The sequence below is a fragment of the Kogia breviceps genome, chromosome 6, assembly GCF_026419965.1.
Source record: "Kogia breviceps isolate mKogBre1 chromosome 6, mKogBre1 haplotype 1, whole genome shotgun sequence".
Lineage (NCBI taxonomy): Eukaryota > Metazoa > Chordata > Mammalia > Artiodactyla > Physeteridae > Kogia > Kogia breviceps.
In genome coordinates this window covers 8,163,225-8,182,338 of record NC_081315.1, presented here as the reverse complement: position 1 = coordinate 8,182,338, position 19,114 = coordinate 8,163,225, and the positions used below count along the sequence as shown (strand labels likewise).

General features: G+C 41.0%; 1 protein-coding gene across 1 annotated transcript in view; it reads right to left on the bottom strand.

Annotated features, from left to right (window-relative positions):
- Positions 1 to 2,898: 2,898 nt before the first annotated feature.
- The window catches only part of LOC131758814 (probable E3 ubiquitin-protein ligase HERC6), a 133,400-nt gene continuing 117,184 nt past the window's right edge, over positions 2,899 to 19,114 (bottom strand). The window contains 3 exon segments of the mRNA XM_067035486.1: positions 2,899 to 2,945; positions 17,808 to 17,867; positions 18,598 to 18,709. Of these exon segments, the coding sequence (XP_066891587.1) occupies positions 18,699 to 18,709 (11 nt within the window). The 3' untranslated portion in view covers positions 2,899 to 2,945; positions 17,808 to 17,867; positions 18,598 to 18,698.

Here is a 19,114-nt window from a genome sequence, read left to right as displayed (position 1 = left end):
CCTGGTGGCACAGTGGTTGAGAGTCCGCCTGCCTATGCAGGGGACACGGGTTCGTGCCCCCGTCCAGGAAGATCCCACATGCCCCGGAGAGGCTGGGCCCGTGAGCCATGGCCGCTGAGCCTGCATATCTGGAGCCTGTGCTCTGCAATGGGAGAGGCCACAACAGTGAGAGACCTGTGTACCACAAAAAATTTTAAAAATAAATAAATAAATAAATAAATAAATAAATAAAATTACTTGTTTTAGTTCTGTGAAAAATGTCATTGGTATTTTGATAAGGGTTGCTTTGAATCTGTAGATTGCCTTGGTAAGTATGGTCATTTTAACAATATTGATTCTTCCAATCCAAGAACACAGTGTATCTTTCCATCTGTTTGTGACAACTTTGATTTCTTTCATCAATGTCTTACAGTTTTCAGAGTACAGGTATTTCGCTTCCTTAGGTAGGTTTATTCCTAGCTTTTTATTCTTTTTGATGTAAATGGGATTGTTCCCTTAATTCCTCTTTCTGATAATTCATTGTTAGTGTATAAAAATGCAACAGATTACTGTATATTAATTTTGTATCCTGCAACTTTACTGAATTCATTGATGAGCTCTAATAGTTTTTTGGTTGCATCTTTAGGATTTTCTGTGTATAGCATCATGTCATGTGTGAACAGTGACAGTTTTACTTCTTCCTTTCCAATCTGGATTCCTTTTATTTCTTTTTCTTCTCTGATTGCTGTTGCTGGGACTTCCAAAACGATATTAAATAAAAGTAGAGAGAGTGGGCATCCTTGCCTTGTTCCTGTTCTTAAGAGAATGCATTCAGCTTTTCACCATTGGGTATGATGTTAGCTGTGGGTTTGTCACATATGGCCTTTATTAAGTTGAGGTGGGTTCCCTCTATGCCCACTTTCTGGAGAGCTTTTTATCATAAATCGATGTAGAATTTTATCAAAAGCTCTTTCTGCATCTATTGAGATGATCGGATGGCTTTTATTCTTCAATTTGTTAATGTGGTATATCACATTGATTAAATTGTGGATACTGAAAAATCCTTGCATCCCTGGGATAAATCCCGCTTGATCGTGGTGTATGATCCTTTTAATATATTGTTGGATTTGGTTTGCTAGTATTTTGTTGAGGATTTTTGCATGTATGTTCATCAGTGATATTGTCCTGTAATTTTCTGTTTTTGTGGTATATTTGTCTGGTTTTGGTATCAAGGTGATGCTGGCTTCATAGAATAAGTTCAGAAGTGTTCCTTACTCTGCAATTTTTTGGAGTAGTTTGAGAAGGACAGGTGTTAACTCTTCTCATAGCAGCATTATTTACAATTGCCAATATATGAAAGCAACCTGTGTCCACCAATGGATGAGTGGATAAAAAAGATGTGGTATATATATACAAAGGAATACTACTCAGCCATAAAAAAGAATGTAATCTTGCCATTTGCAGCAACATGGATGGACTTGGAGGGCATTATGCTAAGTGAAGGAAGTCAGACAGAGAAAGACAAATACTGAATGATATCACTTATATATGGAATCTTAAAAATACAACAAACTAGTGAATAAAACAAAAAAGAAGCAGACTCACAGACAGAGGGAACAAACTAGTGGTTACCAGTGGGGAGAGGGAAGCAGGGAGGGGCAATATAGGGGTAGGGGAGTAAGGGGCACAAATCATTAGATGTAAAATAAGCTACAAGCATATACTGTACAACATGGGGAATATAGCCAATAGTTTATAATAACTATAAATGAAGTATAACCTTTAAAAATTGTGAATCATTATATTGTACGCCTCTAACTTATATAATATTGTACACCAACTGTGATTTAATTATTTTAAAAGGTTGATGGGAAATATTACAATGGAAGAATGTGTTCACCACCTGAACCCACTGATTAATCTCAGCATGAACAAAAGTGAAGCAACCAAAAATAATGTACTGAAGTATGGCGAGGTGAAAAGAAATTGGGCCTGGGATTTGCTTTAAAATATTATACTTTAGCAAAAATAGTAACAATTACAAAAATAACAAAAATGATAAATGAAGAAAGTATGGCAAAATATTAATGATGGCTGAAAATTTGTGCTGTGGTTTAATACAGCATTATCTCTATTTTGTATATGTTTGAACATTTTACATAATAAAAAAGTAAGACATACATACCAGCATTTTTATACGGGAATCAGCTTGCAATAATTTAATTTTGGAGAGCAAATTAAAGACAAATGGAAAATCACTGAAAATAATGGGAGTGAGGTTTTCTGTAGGTATCTAATAATTAAAAAGAGATAACAGTTTTGATAATCCAAAGAAAAGGAAAACTTCATTCATTCCTTTACCTCACCACCTTAAATTATTTACTTCCACACTTTTTAGAATTTGTAAGAATCTATATTAACTAGAAATAAATTTCTAGGAAAATACACTTGTTTTGTGACTGAAAGGTGCTTAAGTTTTCCACGATCATCTACTTTAGCAAATTCAGCACTGCAATGAGGAAATTTTCAAATCTTAGTTTATCAGAAAAGATACCTACCTAGCTACTAATGTGTTCCCCCTTTAAAGTATGAAAAACTTCAGAAAGTAAAAAATGATATTCTTACCAGGTTTTTATCCTTACAGATCACTCTTCTTCTCTCTTCATAAAAGTTCAGCAAGGGCTTCCCTGGTGGCGCAGTGGTTGGGAGTCCGCCTGCCGATGCAGGGGACACGGGTTCGTGCCCCAGTCCGGGAGGATCCCACATGCCGCGGAGCGGCTGGGCCCGCGAGCCATGGCCGCTGAGCCTGCGCGTCCGGAGCCTGTGCTCCAAAATGGGAGAGGCCACAACAGTGAGAGGCCTGCATACCGCAACAAAAAAAAAAAAAAAAAAAAAAAAGTTCAGCAAAATGGATAGTTCATTTATGTTGAAAGAATTTCTGGTAGTTGAAAATTAGCTTTGTTCACCTTAAAGAGAATATGACCTGTGATTTTCATTTTCTATCAGTAAGTGATTTCATCTATTTTTATATATGGCTAGCATATAGATAATTAGAAGACAGCACTATAAAACCAATGCATTAGTCAATGATGAAGCAGAGTTCTAGAAAACTTCCATTTTTTGATCCATAATTTCTCCAATTTTTACAAATATTGTAAAAGATATAAAACATTGCCAGTAGAGATTAGTAAACCAATTCCTGGGGCACAGTTTCACTAGAAACAGTTTCTAGATCTTGAGGATAAAAGCACAAAACAATCTAAGGTACTTTTGACAAATTCATCCCTTTCTCTATGAATTAATGAATATTAATTTAGCACACACTATTTATCAGGCATGAGATAAAACATACGCTAAAAATTGTCCTGGTTTATACATCGCTTACTGTCTAGAAGAGTAGTCAGCAAACTCTTAAATCCAGATAGTGAATATTTTGAGCTTGGGATCATACAATTTCTGGTGCAACTATTCAACCCTGCCATTTTGTAGCATGAAACACCCTTAGACAATAAGTAAAAAAGTGAGTACGGATGTGCCTCAATAAAATTTTCTTTATAAAAACAGGAGGCTGCCCATGGGCATAGATTGCCAACCCATGACCTAGTAGGTAAAAACAAGTAATCAGGCACCTAGGATACAGTTTTGATTGGAGAAGGACTTAAGGGGTTCAAGAAGGCTTCCCACGGCTTCCCTGGTGGCACAGTGGTTGAGAGTTCACCTACCGATGCAGGGGACACGGGTTTGTGCCCCGGCCCGGGAAGATCCCACATGCCGCAGAGTGGCTGGGCCCATGAGCCATGGCCGCTGAGCGTGCGCGTCTGGAGCCTGTGCTCCACAATGGGAGAAGCCACAGCAGCGAGAGGCCCACATACCGCAAAAAAAAAAAAAAGAAGGCTTCCCAGAAGAAGAAATGCTAGAAAATCAATGTTATAAATAAGCCTCCATCACATCCAATTAATCCAAATTTATCCAAGAGATAGAAGGCAGAAAATAAGAAATATACAAATGTAAATTAAGGAAATAAAAAGCAGATACATAGGAGAGAAGATCAACAAATTAAAAGGTTGAGTCTTACAAAAAAACCTACCTGGTAAGACTGAACCAAAGAAAAAAAGAGATTAATAACTAATATCAATAATGAAAAATATGACTAAACTACAAGTTATAATGTCCACTTTTTCTAAACAAAAGGAGTCCATTACCAAACATCTTTTTAAGTCTTCATAAAGTTTCTTACTTTTTAAATGTCCAATTATTTTATGTCAAACATTTCCCTTTTACTTTTAAAAATATTTGACTCCTCAGGATTCTTATTTGTCTTCTTAAAACTCTAACTGGCCATTCACAAAAGCATCAAAAACAATAAAATACTTAGGAAAAAATTTAACCAAAGAGGTGAAAGATCTGTATACTGAAAGCTATAAGATTATGATGAAAGAAACTGAAGAAAACACAAATAAATGAAAAGATATCCAATGTTCATGGATTGGGAGAGCATTGTTAAAATGTCCATACTACCTAAAGCCATCTATAAATGCAATGCAATCTCTCTCACAATTCTAATGGCATTTTTCACAAAATAGAAAAAACAATCCTAAAATCTGTATGAGACCACAAAAGACCCTGAATAAACAAATCAATCCTGAAAAGCAGAACAAAGCTGGAAATATCACATGTCCTGATTTACAGCTATACTACACAACTATAGTAATCAAAATGGTACGGTACTGGCAGTAAAACAGACAAATAGACCTATGGAACAGAAACAAGAGCCCAGAAATAAACTCTTACATGTTTGATTGACGAGTATTTGACAATGGAGCCAAGAATACTCTCTATGGAAAGAATAATCTCTTCCATAAATGCAACTGGGATAACTGGATAACCACATGCAGAAGAATGAAATTGAAACCCAATCTTACACCACTGAGAAAAATTATCTTGAAATGGATTAAAGACTTAAGCAGAAGACCTAAATCCATAAAACTCCTAGAAGAAAACATCAGAGGAAAGCTCCTTGACATTGGTCTTGGCAATGATTTTTTGGATATGACAGCACAAGCAACAAAAACAATAATTAATAAATGAGACTACATCAAACTGAAAAGCTTCTGCACAGCAAAAGAAACAATCAACAAAATGAAAAGGCAACCTATGGAATGGGAGAAAAAATTTGCAAACCAGGGCTTCCCTGGTGGCGCAGTGGTTGGGAGTCCGCCTGCTGATGCAGGGGATGCGGGTTCGTGCCCCGGTCCGGGAAGATCCCACATGCCGCGGAGCGGCTGGGCCCGTGAGCCATGGCCGCTGGGCCTGCGCGTCCAGAGCCTGTGCTCCGCAACGGGAGAGGCCACAGCAGTGACAGGCCCGCGTACCACAAAAAAAAAAAAAAAAAAAAAAAAAAAAAAAAAAATTTGCAAACCATATATCTGATAAAGGATTGATATCCAAAATATATACAGAAGTCATATAACAGAGAAAAAAAATCAAACAATCCAATTAAAAAATGGGCAGAGGAATTGAACAGATATTTTTTCAAAGAAGACATACAGATGGCTAACAAGTAAATGAAAAGGTGCTCAACATCACAAATCATGAGGGAAGTGCAAATCAAATCCACAATATGGAATCACCTCATACCTGTTAGAATGGCTATCATTAAAAAGACAAAAGATAAGTGCTGGTGAGGATGTGGAGAAAAGGGAACCTTTGTGCACTGTTAGTGGGAATGTAAATTGGTGCAGCCACTATGGAAAACAGTACGGAGCTTCCTTAAAAAATTAAAACTAGAACTACCATATGATCCAGCAATCCCACTTTTGAGTATACATCCAAAGGAAATGAATCACAATCTCAAAGAGATATCTACAGCCCCATGTTCATTGCAGCATTATTCAGAATAGCCAAGACAGGGAAACAACCTAAGCGTCCACGGACAGAGGAATGGATAAAGAAGATATGGTGTACACACACACACACACACACACACACACACACACACACACACACACACACACACACTGAAATATTATTCAGCCATGAGAAACAAGGAAATCCTGCCATTTGCAACAACATGGACGGACCGTGAGGACATTATGCTAAGTGAAATAAGTCAAACAGAGCAAGACAAATACAGTAGGCTATCACTTATACATGGAAGCTAAAAAAGCTAAACTCATAGAAACAGAGTAGATTGGTAGTTTCCAGAGTTGGGGGGGGAGAATAGAGAAATGTTGGTCAAAGGGTACAAACTACCAGTTAAAAGATGAATAAGTTCTGTGGATCTAATGTACGGCATGGTGATTATACTGTAGTTAACAATACTGTACTATATAGTTGAAAGTTGTAAAGAGAGTAGATCTTAAGTGTTCTCACCACAGTAAAAAATGGTAACTATATGAGGTGATGGAGGTATTAGCAAAAGCTATGGTGGTAATCATTCTGTAATGTGTAAGTGTTTTATAATACATAAGTGTATCAAATCAACATGTACACCTTAAACTTACACAATGCTCTATAGCAGTTATATCTCAGTAAACATGGGGAGAAATACACTACTTTAGAAATATCAGGGCTTCCCTGGTGGCGCAGTGGTTGAGAATCCGCCTGCCAATGCAGGAGACACGGGTTCGTGCCCTGGTCCGGGAAGATCCCACATGCCCCGGAGCAACTAAGCCCGTGAGCCATGGCCGCTAGGCCTGCGCGTCCGGAGCCTGTGCTCCACAACGGGAGAGGCCACAACAGTGAGAGGCCCGCATACGGCAAAAAAAAAAAAAAAAAAAAAAAAAAAAAAAAGAAATATCAGTGCATTATTACTTCTGAAAAGCACTAACTTAAAAAAAAAAATGTATTTATTTATTTATTTATTTTGGGCTGTGTTGGGTCTTCATTGCTGCACATGGGCTTTTCTCTAGTTGTGGTGAGCGGGGGCTGTTCTCCATTGCGGTGCACGGGCTTCTCATTGAGGTGGCATCTCTTGTTGCAGAGCACAGGCTCTAGGCACATAGGCTTCAGTAGTTGTGGCACGCGGGCTCAGTAGTTGTGGCTCGCGGGCTCTAGAGCGCAGGCTCAGTAGTTGTGGTGCACGGGCTTAGTTGCTCCGCGGCATGTGGGATCCTCCCGGATCAGGGCTCAAACCTGTATCCCCTGCATTGGCAGGCGGATTCTAAACCACTGCGCCACCAGGGAAGTCCCAGCACTAACTTTTGTACATAATATTTTCTCCTACTGAGATTGATATTTTGTGGTGAAATTTGCTCTGATTGCCAATTGAGCAATTTATATTTATAAAAGCATCTTACTTTAGCTAATTGTTTTTCAACTGAGCAATATCAATTTAATTATTTTATTTAAAATGCTCTGGCCCCTCCCTATCCTCCAATAATCATTAGGTTTATTAGTAGCTTTAGGTTACTTCTGGATTATGTTTTATTACGAAAATGCTGAATCCTTCTCCTATCTGAGTATTCGTGCCTCTAACATATTATATACACTAATGTAACATATTCCACCAGAGTTTATCCAGTTAGCAAAACAAGCAAAATTCTGAATTATTAAGGGCTAAATAAAATATTTTTGTTCTTGATGTGGAAAAGAAAACAAGCCTCCAAATGACTAAGAACTAAGGGATTTTGATTTAGTAAAATGGTATATACATTCCTTTAAATGAACCCTTACCTTATACACCTCTTTCATCACTTCTAGAAGAGCTTTAACATTGTGGTGACTGAATGGTTTCAGTCCAACAAAACAGTTGAGAGGCGATGGCAGTTTTAAGCACGTGGACCAGTGCATTGAGAGAGGATGCTTGCAAAGATGCCCAACCCTGCTCTGAGGGGTGTAAAATCCGCCATGATAAATACGCACCCCCCAAAAAAACTCCCTCAGCTTCTAAGTTCTTTAATGTGAAAAATAGATCATATTTTCCATTTCTGATGGCATAACCCATAAAATATCTTTTAGAAGGATAACATCCTGGACAACATTTATTACTCACAGGTCTGGAAAAAAAATTTTTTTCCCTGATTAAGGCTCTTTGGAATTAAAAGCTCAAATTCAGGTTTCTGAAAAATTTGTTGATAGTTCATATTTATGCTTGATTACTTGATTGACTTCATGATTTTCAAACTGAAACTTCCATAGGGTATCTATAAAGTCTGAAAACATACATAGGTGAATAAACAAATACAAACGCACACACATACACTCAAGACATATAATGTCATCAAGGACATTTTTAATCTGTAAAAAATAAAATAATATTATCTGTGTTTTTCAGCCTTTATGAGCACCTTGTATAGATGGATATATTTTTAAATTAGCTCAGCAACAATATTTTAATATCACTGAGGTTACAAACTGAATTTTTGTACCTTTAAAAGACAATTCTCAAAAACAAACATATCAAGTGTTAAAATATATTTTCAAACTAATGTAACTAAAATAGTATGACTCAGATGCATGAAAGGCAGATTAATTTAGCAGAGACTTCACAAATGGACCCAAATACACATGTGACTTTAGTATATGATGAAGGTGGCATTGCATATGAGTGGGGAATGAAACAGATCATTTAATAAATGTGTGACAACTGGAAACTGATCTGAAAAAAAATGAAGTTTAATCAAGATAAACTCCATATAGTTCAAAGATTTAAACATAAAAATGAAACAATGTGGGAGAGGGATAAATTGGGAGATTGGGATTGACTTATACACACTACTATATATAAAATAGATAACTAATAAGGACCTGCTGGATAGCACAGGGAACTGTACTCAGTACTCTGAATTACCTGTTTTGGAAAAGAATCTTAAAAAGAGTGGATATATGTATATATATATATAACTGATTCACGTTGCTGTACAGCAGAAACTAGCAGAACATTATAAATCAGCTATACTCCAATAAAAATCAACTTAAAAATAAAACAATAAAAATTCTAATAGGAGCATGGGAAATCTTTAAATCTCATCATGAGGTAAACTTTTTGAGCTATGACCCAAATTCAGAAACCATAAAAGAAAATGTTAATATAGTAGGCTGCATAAAAATGTTTTAAAATAATTATGCATGGCAAAAATACCACAAAATTAAAAAAATTTTAGTAACCTAAAGAAAAAAATTGCAACTCATACTATGGATAAAGAATTGTCGTATATGTATAGCTGATTCATTTTGCTGTATAGCAGAAACTAACATGACATTGTTAAGCAACTATACTCCAATAAAAATTTTTTAAACAGTGATATGGGAAGATGTGGCAAAAGAAAAAAAAGAATTGTCTTAGTAGTTTAAAAGCTTCTAAATAAATAAGAAAGATACTAACAACAAATGGAAAAATAGGTAAGGGGGAGAACTGATAGTTTCTAGAATATGATGTACAAATGGAACTGAATATAGGAAAACCAGCACAACTTCATTCATAATGAGAAAATTCAAATTCAAATTAAGAGATTCTTGGGAACTTCCCTGGTGGCGCAGTGGTGAAGAATCCACCTGCCAATGCAGGGGACACAGGTTTGACCTCTGGCCCAGGAAGATCCCATGTGCTGCGGAGCAACTAAGCCTGTGTGCCACAACTACTGAGCCTGTGCTCTAGAGCCCATGAGCCACAACTACCGAGCCTGCGTGCCACAGCTACTGAAGCCCACACGTCTAGGTAGGGACCGTGCTCCACAACAAGAGAAGCCACTGCAATGAGAAGCCCGTGCACCGCAACAAAGAGTAGCCCCAGCTCGCCACAACTAGAGAAAGCCCGCGGGCAGCAACGAAGACCCAATGCAGCAAAAGAAAATAAATTTTAAAAAAAAGAGAGAGAGAGAGAGATTCTTGGGAATTCCCTGGCTGTCCAGTGGTTAGGACTCCTGGCTTCCACTGCAGGGGGCCCAGGTTTGATCCCTGGTCGGGGAACTAAGATCCCACAAGGAGCATGGCCTGCCCACCCCCCCTGCCCAAAAAAACGAGATTCTTCTTTTCAGAATGGAATAGACCAAAGTTTGGTTCACACTGTGGAGAAGTGCGTGGGCTGATGCTCTCATATTTATTGATTAAGGGCAAACTGGTACATCTTCTGTCAGAGCTATGTTGCCCAATTCCAAGGGTGACAATGTGAATGGTAACCACTCAAAGTTGGACAACATGGTGGCCCTGACTTCTGTGGAGGGTCATTTGGCAAAATCTCTCAAGATTTAAAACGCACATACAATTTGACCCAGTAATTCTGCTTTCTGGACATTTCTCTGCCCGTGTAAATTTATGTATGTACAAAGAAATGCATGTTAGAACTGTTATAATAGCAAAAATTTATGTATATCCTCCAAATAGAATACTACTCAGCCATTAAATGGAATGAGGCAGTCATATAGGTCCTGTAACATAATGATCTCCAAGATATACCATTTAGAGGAAAAAAGCAAGTTGCCAAAGAATGTATGCTACCATTTTTAAAAAGAATTATTATTTCTATATGTTTTGATATAGAGAGAATATCTTTCAAAGGTTATACAAGAAACTCTACTCTGTAACTGCTTTCTGGGAGGAGAACTAGGTAGCTTATAATTCACCATACATTTCACCTTCATACCTTTTAAGCTTTGGACCTTGAACATTAGCTCAAAGTTGTAAAAGGATATCCCACGGCATTGAATAAAATAAAAAACAAGAACACAAAGTTTTAAACATTTTTTTCCTCACCTCTGGTCAAAATGTCTAAAGTTTTAAAACAACATAAAGTTTTAAAGCATGGATTTATCTTGACTGGATACTCTATGGTTATTAAATTCTGATGGCAAGGCCATGACCAAGTCTAAGAATTACACATGCTTTGTGATGATAGAGTAATTATTATAACAGCTTTGAAACCGTGCAGGACCCTGTGGGGGTGCTCCCAGGTACAAAAGGCTTTCCCGTGCCTCCTGTTTCTTGATTGCAGGATAAAGGCTTCAACCTCTGAGACCTTCCCTGGGCTCCAAAGGGCAGATTCAGACTGTTACTAATTAGGAAGCGAGGGAATGCAGAAAGGAAGGAAAGCCAGTCAGGAAACAATAGTGCAGAGATGGGGCAGGCAGGGTCCTGGTTCCTCCTCAAGGGATATACAAGACAGTCTGACACATATCTCTGAGTGCTTCTACAGGAACTAAGACCCCAACCCAGGTGGAAGATGGTAACTTCAGGCTGACCATAAGCACTTGAACCCCAGACTGGTTACAACCAGAAAGCTGATGACTGAGATTCCCAGAGCACCATCCTGTTACCTCACCACCAACCAGTCACAAGAAAGTCACAGGCTCTGCAGCCCTCCCTGAAAATTTACCTTTAAAAACTCTTCCCTGAGACCCATCAGGGAGTTTAGGTCTTTTGAGCGTAAACCGCCCGTTCTCCTTGCTTGGCACTTGAAATAAACCTCGTCCTGCTCCAAACTCCAATGCTTCGGTTTGTTTGGCCTCACTGTGGATCAGGCACACAAACTTGGCTTTGACAATAGCTTTAGGTTAATCTTTTCAATAATGCACATACCACATATTCAAACTCGTGTGTAGTATTTTGCAATCTATCTAAAATTTGCTACAACTTCTACTTCCGACAGTGACTCTCTATTGAGAATACAGAAAAAGTGACATACAGGTAATCACACTTCCTCAGGACTTGTGAAGACCGGCCAGTCACGTTATGAGCAGCCTCTGCAAACAGAACCACCAGAGCCATCCAGTTCTTAGGTCATGCATGACAGGACACTCTGGGGCCAGAAGGAAGACTGATAGAGCTTCTTGGTGTGGAGAACGATATGGAAGCCCTCTGAGCACAGGTTCCCTGAGACGTGTTGTTATCTGTGGTTGCAACAGGGTCAGGGAGAGGCCCAGGGTATATTAGACACAGAGTATTATAAGCAAGAAGCTATGGGACCAGAGGTTTCATGTCCACTAGGTTCCAAATGGAATAATCATTTAGTTTTCCCGAAACCTACTATTCAAACTCCATCGCTCCTTGTTTCCCAAATGCCCCTGGAGTGGTATGTGAGAACCATCCACCCTATTTTATATTGGGGTGAATGCAAGAAATAAAGTGAAATCACATGGCTGGACGTACTGAATGAATCATAACCAACGGTTGCTCAGTTAGAAGGGATCCGTATCCAGATCTCTCTGACCTAAAACTCTACCGTGGCAGAGAAAATGCCATCTGTTCACCTGGCCAGTCCTATGTCACCCTCCTCTGGGGCCCACAGGCAGATGGCACTGCCCAGCCCCCGCGGCAGTGAGGTGGGCGCGTGTGACCAGGTTCTAGCTCAGAGGACGTGAGGGAAGGCGATGTGTGGCGCTTCTCGACTTGGCCCCCTAAAGCCTCCCATGGGACCTTTCCTACCCTCTCTCCCCATCCGCCAACCAACACAGAAGACCTGCTGGAGAATTTCGTGGCCCTGAGGCCTAGGATGACAGACGGGGGCCTGAGTGACCCCTGAACGAACCTGGGCGGAGTGGGGGAAGGGTAGTAGAATTTGCCACCCGCAAATATGCCACTCCAACATGAGGGTTATTTTAAGCGGAAGGCAAGTGAAAAAAGGCAGACATAGAATGAGCTCTCTGGCCTCTCCCATCCACCTGAAAACAGAACGTGAATTCTCCTTGTGAAGGTGCCCTCCTGTCCCCAGCAGCCCATGCCAGGACGGGGGTAACAACCCGACCAGCAGAGGTGAGCTGGCGCCGCGGGGGACTCTACACCGCAAACCTTACTAACCGGCCCTCGTCTACCACTGCTTTCTTCATAGATTCTCCTTCCCACCACTGGCCAACCCAGAAGCTCAAAGTCCGTATCTTTCGTCTTCTCGCTTCTCTACAAAATTACTGTTCTTCCCTAAGATGCCTTTAGAAGCCCAAATTCTAACCACGCCTTAAAGTTACTCAACATTGAGTATTTCCATGTGTAAGTGGGATGCACGTGTTAATAAACCTGTTTTGCTCCTGTTCCTCTGTCTTTTCTCAGTGTAATCTGTGAGCCCCCAGCCAATGAAACTAAGATAAGGAGAGGAAAAGTAATTTTTTTCCTTCCCTACAGGTGCCTCCTCTCTCAACCCTCTTTGGACTTTGGTGTGAGAAAAAAAAAAAAAAAAAAAATCTTCACGGTGTGAATAGGCCATTGAGATTTGGAAGTTGTCTGGAGCAGCTTACGTCTGGAGGACGTAATCAAGAGGATGGTGACCCTCAGGCTGCACCCGGGCGATCGCGTGCTCCTCGCCCGCTCCCGTCTGCTTGGAATGCATGCTCTGCCCACCGTTCCCATAGTGGGAGCTGTTCCAAGGATGCAGCCTTGAGAGAGTAAGGTGTTGCTGAGACTCTCTGGACAGTACATGTGGCTGAACCCAGCAGTTAATGACTCTACATGACCTTCGGGATTCCGGCGGGCGGGTGCAGATCTACCACTCGTCTTGCGGCCACCCAGGACAAGCCGTGGAAGTTCCCTTGCTTAGTAAACCCGCTACCTTCCAACCTGGAGGCGCTGCCTCTTTCTTCAGTCTCTCCTTGTCCTCTGAGCACGGGGGCCGGTTTCTGAACCAATAGCTTATGTGTTCTCTCTAACAGATCTTAGATACTCTTAACTGTGAGTATCTGCCTCTACATGTCCTAAGGATTAAGTAAGATGATACATGCAACAATAAACTGTGAAGTGCTATACGATATTACTACATTGATGCTCTTACAATTTGTTTTTCTCATACGTCCAGAAGAACATGACTTCTGTGGAATGCTAGTAGGTGTACGTGGGAAAATGGTGTCACAACTTTGAGAAAAATCGGGTCAAAAAAGCTAGATTGCTTTCAGTATATGACATCGTAGAGTCTTTGATTTACTTATGTGCATTACGCGACCACCTAATAGTATGCAGTGCTCCTAAGCTGCTTCACTAAGAACCCCTCTTCAGAGAGCATTCTGTGAAACTAACGCTCCTTAGAACTCACACTGGGAATAGCACCCCAGGTGTTCTCCCACATAACCTAAATATTTATTTTAAAAATACACCTGATCACATTTACTATTCTTGCTTTTTCATCTTGAAAATAAAAATAGGGACTTCCCTGGTGGCCCCGAGGGTCAGACTAAGCGCTCCCAATGCAGGGGGCCCAGGTTTGATTCCTGTTCAGGGAACTGGATCCCACATGCCGCAACTAAGACCCGACGCTGCCAAATAAAATATAAATAAATAAATATTTTAAAAACTAACTAAATAAAAATAGATTCTACTGCATATTAAGGAACGCTCTCCCCCTTTCCCTTCCAAATGTAGGGACCCCAAACAGTATAAAGATGATTTTCAGCTGAAGACGTCAGAGATACAGCTGTTGTGGAAAGAAGCCTTCAGAGGTCTCCTCATCTAACTAAAGGCAGAGACTTCCCAGAGTGAAGCAGCTATAAATCCTCTCCTGGGCGGGCAGGCAAGCGAGCTTCACTGCCAGGAAAAAGACCCCGCGCTTGCACTTGGATGAGAAATTGCAGAAACAAACATCACCACAAGCTATCCTATCTTCCATGTGTCCCCCTAAAAGCCCATCTGTCTCCCATGGAAATTGTTTCATTTATTTCTCCCCCTTCCCTAACGTTGGTATATACAGCCTCATCCTTAGCTGCTCTTCACGAGTAGAACTTTTTTTTTTCTGTTAATCTGTCCATTCTTAATCGGTAGGTCCCAAAACATAGGAATCCCAAACTAGTACTCTTTTCATAAGTTATACCTCTCAAGCATTGTTTTTCTCATATTGAAAATAAAAATACTGTATCTATTGCACATTTAAGCATGCAGTAAGAAAATATATGCCAGCGCCTAATACAGGGTCTGGCATATAGTAACCTCATAATAAACACCAGCCCCTCCCCTATCACACTTCCATCTCACTCAACTCCTAACAAAAGTCAACTGTAATCATATTGGTCCCTGTAAAGAAATTCTATTGATCTATTTCTCAAGTGAATATTGGTTATTACCAAAGAAGATATCCATTCTTTTTTTGTTAACTTCTCGCCATTTCTAAGTCCACATAAATGGAAATAGTTTCTCCAGATTCTCTTTGGATGCAAGAAATGCAAAAAAAAGCACATAAACACATGTAAAGGAATATTTCTAACTTCATATATCACTATGTATAATTTTATTTTACTACATATCATATATTATCTTTTTTCTTAAAGCTTTCATTCTTTGAAAATAATCAATTTACTTGGCACACAAAAAATGATAAAATCTATGTTCTCCTAAAAGAGAATAGGTAACAATTTATTATCTCAAGTTTGGGCCGCAACAATAGCAAAAGTTTACATGCTGCATCTGAGAGCTGAAACCATCTACCCTCACACTCAGCCTGCCTGCGTCCTGAGAACTGAAACTCCCTAACCCCACCTATCTTACCATCTATATTTACATTACTTTGGGATTCCACTGTTTCATTAGCATGACTTTACTATTCCAAGACACCCTAGCCCAAGCAAATGGCTTGATTGTTCATTTTAGGAACTTCCTGAAAAGACCCATTAACTCTACCGCGAAAGCAATCAACAGTTTACGCCCTAAAATTCTTTGCATCTCTGGTCTCAAAATCCTTGACTTGCTGTTTCCAACCGTCCGATTGTAGTATCTTTCCTCAATCCTCCCCTCCCACACTGAGAGACCTGCTTTAATCCAAACTGTTGATTTAAGAAAATTCAGACCTGGCCATTCTCCTCAGAAATACTACCAAGGCTTTGTCTAGGTGTTGGCATTTCCCTGGGTTGTGTTGGTAATATTTGAGGAGCTGGCACTCTGTAGGACGATTTGTCTTTATAATGTACTATTAAATATTTCATGCTTGCTAGATTGACCAATCAACTGTAATACCAGGCCTAAAACATTTATGCAAGTACCAAAGCAGAGGACACTGTAAATTTCCCTGTAAAATAAATTCTCCTTTGCAGCCTTTGGCGTCTTCAGATCAAACCTTGAGGTTTATCACTCCTGGGAAGGGGACATGGAGACATTTTGGAAAGATAATATTCTTAGTGTAGAAAAGATTCTCCTCTAGGACAATGAGGAGACTCTCCTCTAGGTAATGCGAATTAGCCTGAGGCTACAGTGGGGAAGAGACAGGATACATTCCATGGTAGAGTCCCCTCCTTTCTCGGCTAGAAGCACGGCAAGAGGAGGAAGGCAGATGGGAGAGAAAGCCAGCAGAGGGAAGCCGTGTCTTGATTTCTCATCTCCTGCCTTCGGCCGGGATACGTAGAGATGAATAGGCGTACCTCTGGGGACCCTAGACTGATAACTGCCTCGTGCGCTGCGGCGGGCAGGCACGACACTCATCTTCCCCGGGCTTCTCTGGTTCCCAGTTGAAGCTCTCGGACCCAACAGCTCCTCCTGTCTCCCTGAGGAATGGCTGGGAATACAGCTTAAGAACCAAAGGGACAATGGCGGCGGGGGGGGGGCGGGGGGGGGAGAGGCGAGGGCAGGTTACTTAGAGGCAAGAAGTACCCGCAACAGCGGTTAAGCGAACGGTGAGTACCGCCTAGCGGCGGATGTGCGCAGCTCTCTTCTGAACCAGTGAGCCAACCTGAGGCCAAGTCAGCAAGGCAGGGGCAGGACCTGACCTAGCGAACAAGGACGGAGATGAGTGACCCCAGCTGCAGACAGACCTGCAGGGCACCAGCCCCCGGAGAAGACAGAGGGCAGCCTAAGGGCCCCGTTACGCTGCTATCCCCCCGCCCTATCTTGTTACTGCTGAATTCATTAAACAAGGAGCCCATTACACCGCACTGGCTCTAGTGCCATGGTGGCCTATAAAAGCAAACCCGAATCTAAGCCTGTCAACGCCTCAAAGTTATGAATCAAAAGCTAAGGGCAGGGCTTCCCTGGTGGCGCAGCGGTTGAGAGTCTGCCTGCCGATGCGGGGGACGCGGGTTCGTGCCCCGGTCCGGGAGGATCCCACGTGCCGCGGAGCGGCTGGGCCCGTGAGCCGTGGCCGCTGCGCCTGCGCGTCCGGAGCCTGTGCTCTGCAACCGGAGATGCCACGGCGGTGAGAGGCCCGAGTACCGCAAAAAAAAAAAAGCTAAGGGCAACCAGTCACAAAAAGCCCACGAGGCTTTAAGTTATAGCCGATCAAATCATGTCCCTTCTCTGTTTCTGTACCTTCTCTATATGTCTCTTCCCGAGCTCCTCTCGCTGGAGCGCTCTTAGGCAATTCTGAACTGGTGCTGCATGATTCAAATGGATGTTCGCTCAGATAAATGGACAATTTTTAATAGGCCTCACTTCGTCGTTCAGTAGTTCCCAGGTACAGTATTGGAACGCATAGAGGGAGGGGAAAAACAGAAAACATCGAGCAATTGAAGAGAGGAATTGTTTAAACTACTGAATCAGACCAAGTGTCAGACCAAGTAGGAGAGGAGTTAGATTCTCCTCTGTGGTAGTAAGACTAGTTAAAGATAAAATAAATAGAATCTGTTTTCCTTACTGATCTCAAAATAAGAGCTTCAGAGCACAGCCCTGGCCTCTAAGTACAAAAGCAATGTTAGAATGAACTGATCGCTCCTAGATACAAAGCTTCTGAAAAGAACACCATTCCTGCCAATCAGAGAGCAGAGGAGGGCAGGGCAGAGGAAGTGAACAATGTAAGTTAGAAATTACAACTTAGAGTCGTCCAATAGGAAATTACAAAAATGGGAGAATTCTGCAACGACCTATGGAGTTCTCAATGTTGGATTTTTTTTGTTCATAGATAACAAAATTCACATGTTAAAATGACTGAGTCGAAACATTTCATTTTAAATATCCCCCAGTGTTTTAAATAAAGGTAAGTCTCATGTAAATGTTACCTTTTTCTTTAAAAACTTGCAGTCAGACAAGCAGGAGATGAAAATATCACTCTAATTTCCCTGCAAACATAATAAGACAAGGTTAAGTCACAACATACTATAAGCACGTCCCTTTTACCTTACCGAATACTGTATGTAACTCATGACGTGGAATCATCATTAACGAAAATAACTGCTCTCTTAAGAGTTTTCCAAATTCTGGGTATACTTTTTGCATGTGACTGCTAAATCTCACCGAAACCCTTCCTAGTTGATCTGATCAAGTCATCTAGATTTAAATAAAATGCATCCTTCTGAAAACAGAAACTTCTGGCGCTCCAGAGAATAAACTACGAAGCTATAAAAACAGTCTGCCCTGGGGAAGGCTTTGCGGGACAGAAAGCAGTTTTGATTCACTCCTGCAGCTTTGTCACCTCTCAAAGTGTCTGGCATATTGTACACCCTCAGTACGCCTCTGTTAAAGAAATGATGAATGAATGAATACATCAATGACTTCTTCAAACTAAGAGACGGTAGAAGAGAACCATGGTTAAAATGCAAATGCCTTCATGACAAAGCCAAATCCTCTCTCTCACGTCTAGGATAAAATGACCAAGGCTTCAGAACCAAATAAAGGTGGTTTCTCCTTTTTTTTTTTTTGGCTGTGCTATGCGGCTTGCAGGGTCTTAGTTCCCCAAACAGGGATCGAACCTGGTCCCCTGGCAGTGAAAGCGCAGAGGCCTAACCCCTGGACCGCCAGGAGATTCCCAGTCTCTACTTTGTCAGACAGAGACGCTTCTCAGTCACTTACTTCACGCTCTGCACTTCCTCTTGCCACTGTCATCCATTTTTCTGCCAGCAACTGGTTAATTCGGCTTATTTCTGGCAGTTTTCCTGGAAACACTGGTGGAACTAGTATCCTTCTAGGAAGAAAGAAAAGAATGATCAGGAAAATATACCACACACTAAGTAGTGAGTAAAACACAGGTGGGAGACAGGCCCCCATCCTCTCAGACGGTGGGTTTTGGTGGGAGGAGCCATGGCATCAGACTGGCCCGGCGCTTCCGTTTCCTAGCCTTGGCCACCTTGCTTGGCCCAAGCCTTAGCTTTGTTATTTAAAAAATGAGATAACACAAAAGAACTGAAAACAGGGACTCAAACAGATACTGTGTATCAATATTCATCGCAGCATTATTCACAATAGCCAGAAAGATGGGAACAACCCACGTCCAGCAACAGCATCAACAGATGAACATGGTACATCCATACAATGGAATATTACTCAGCCATGAAAAGGAAGGAAGTTCTGACAGATGCTGCAACGTGGA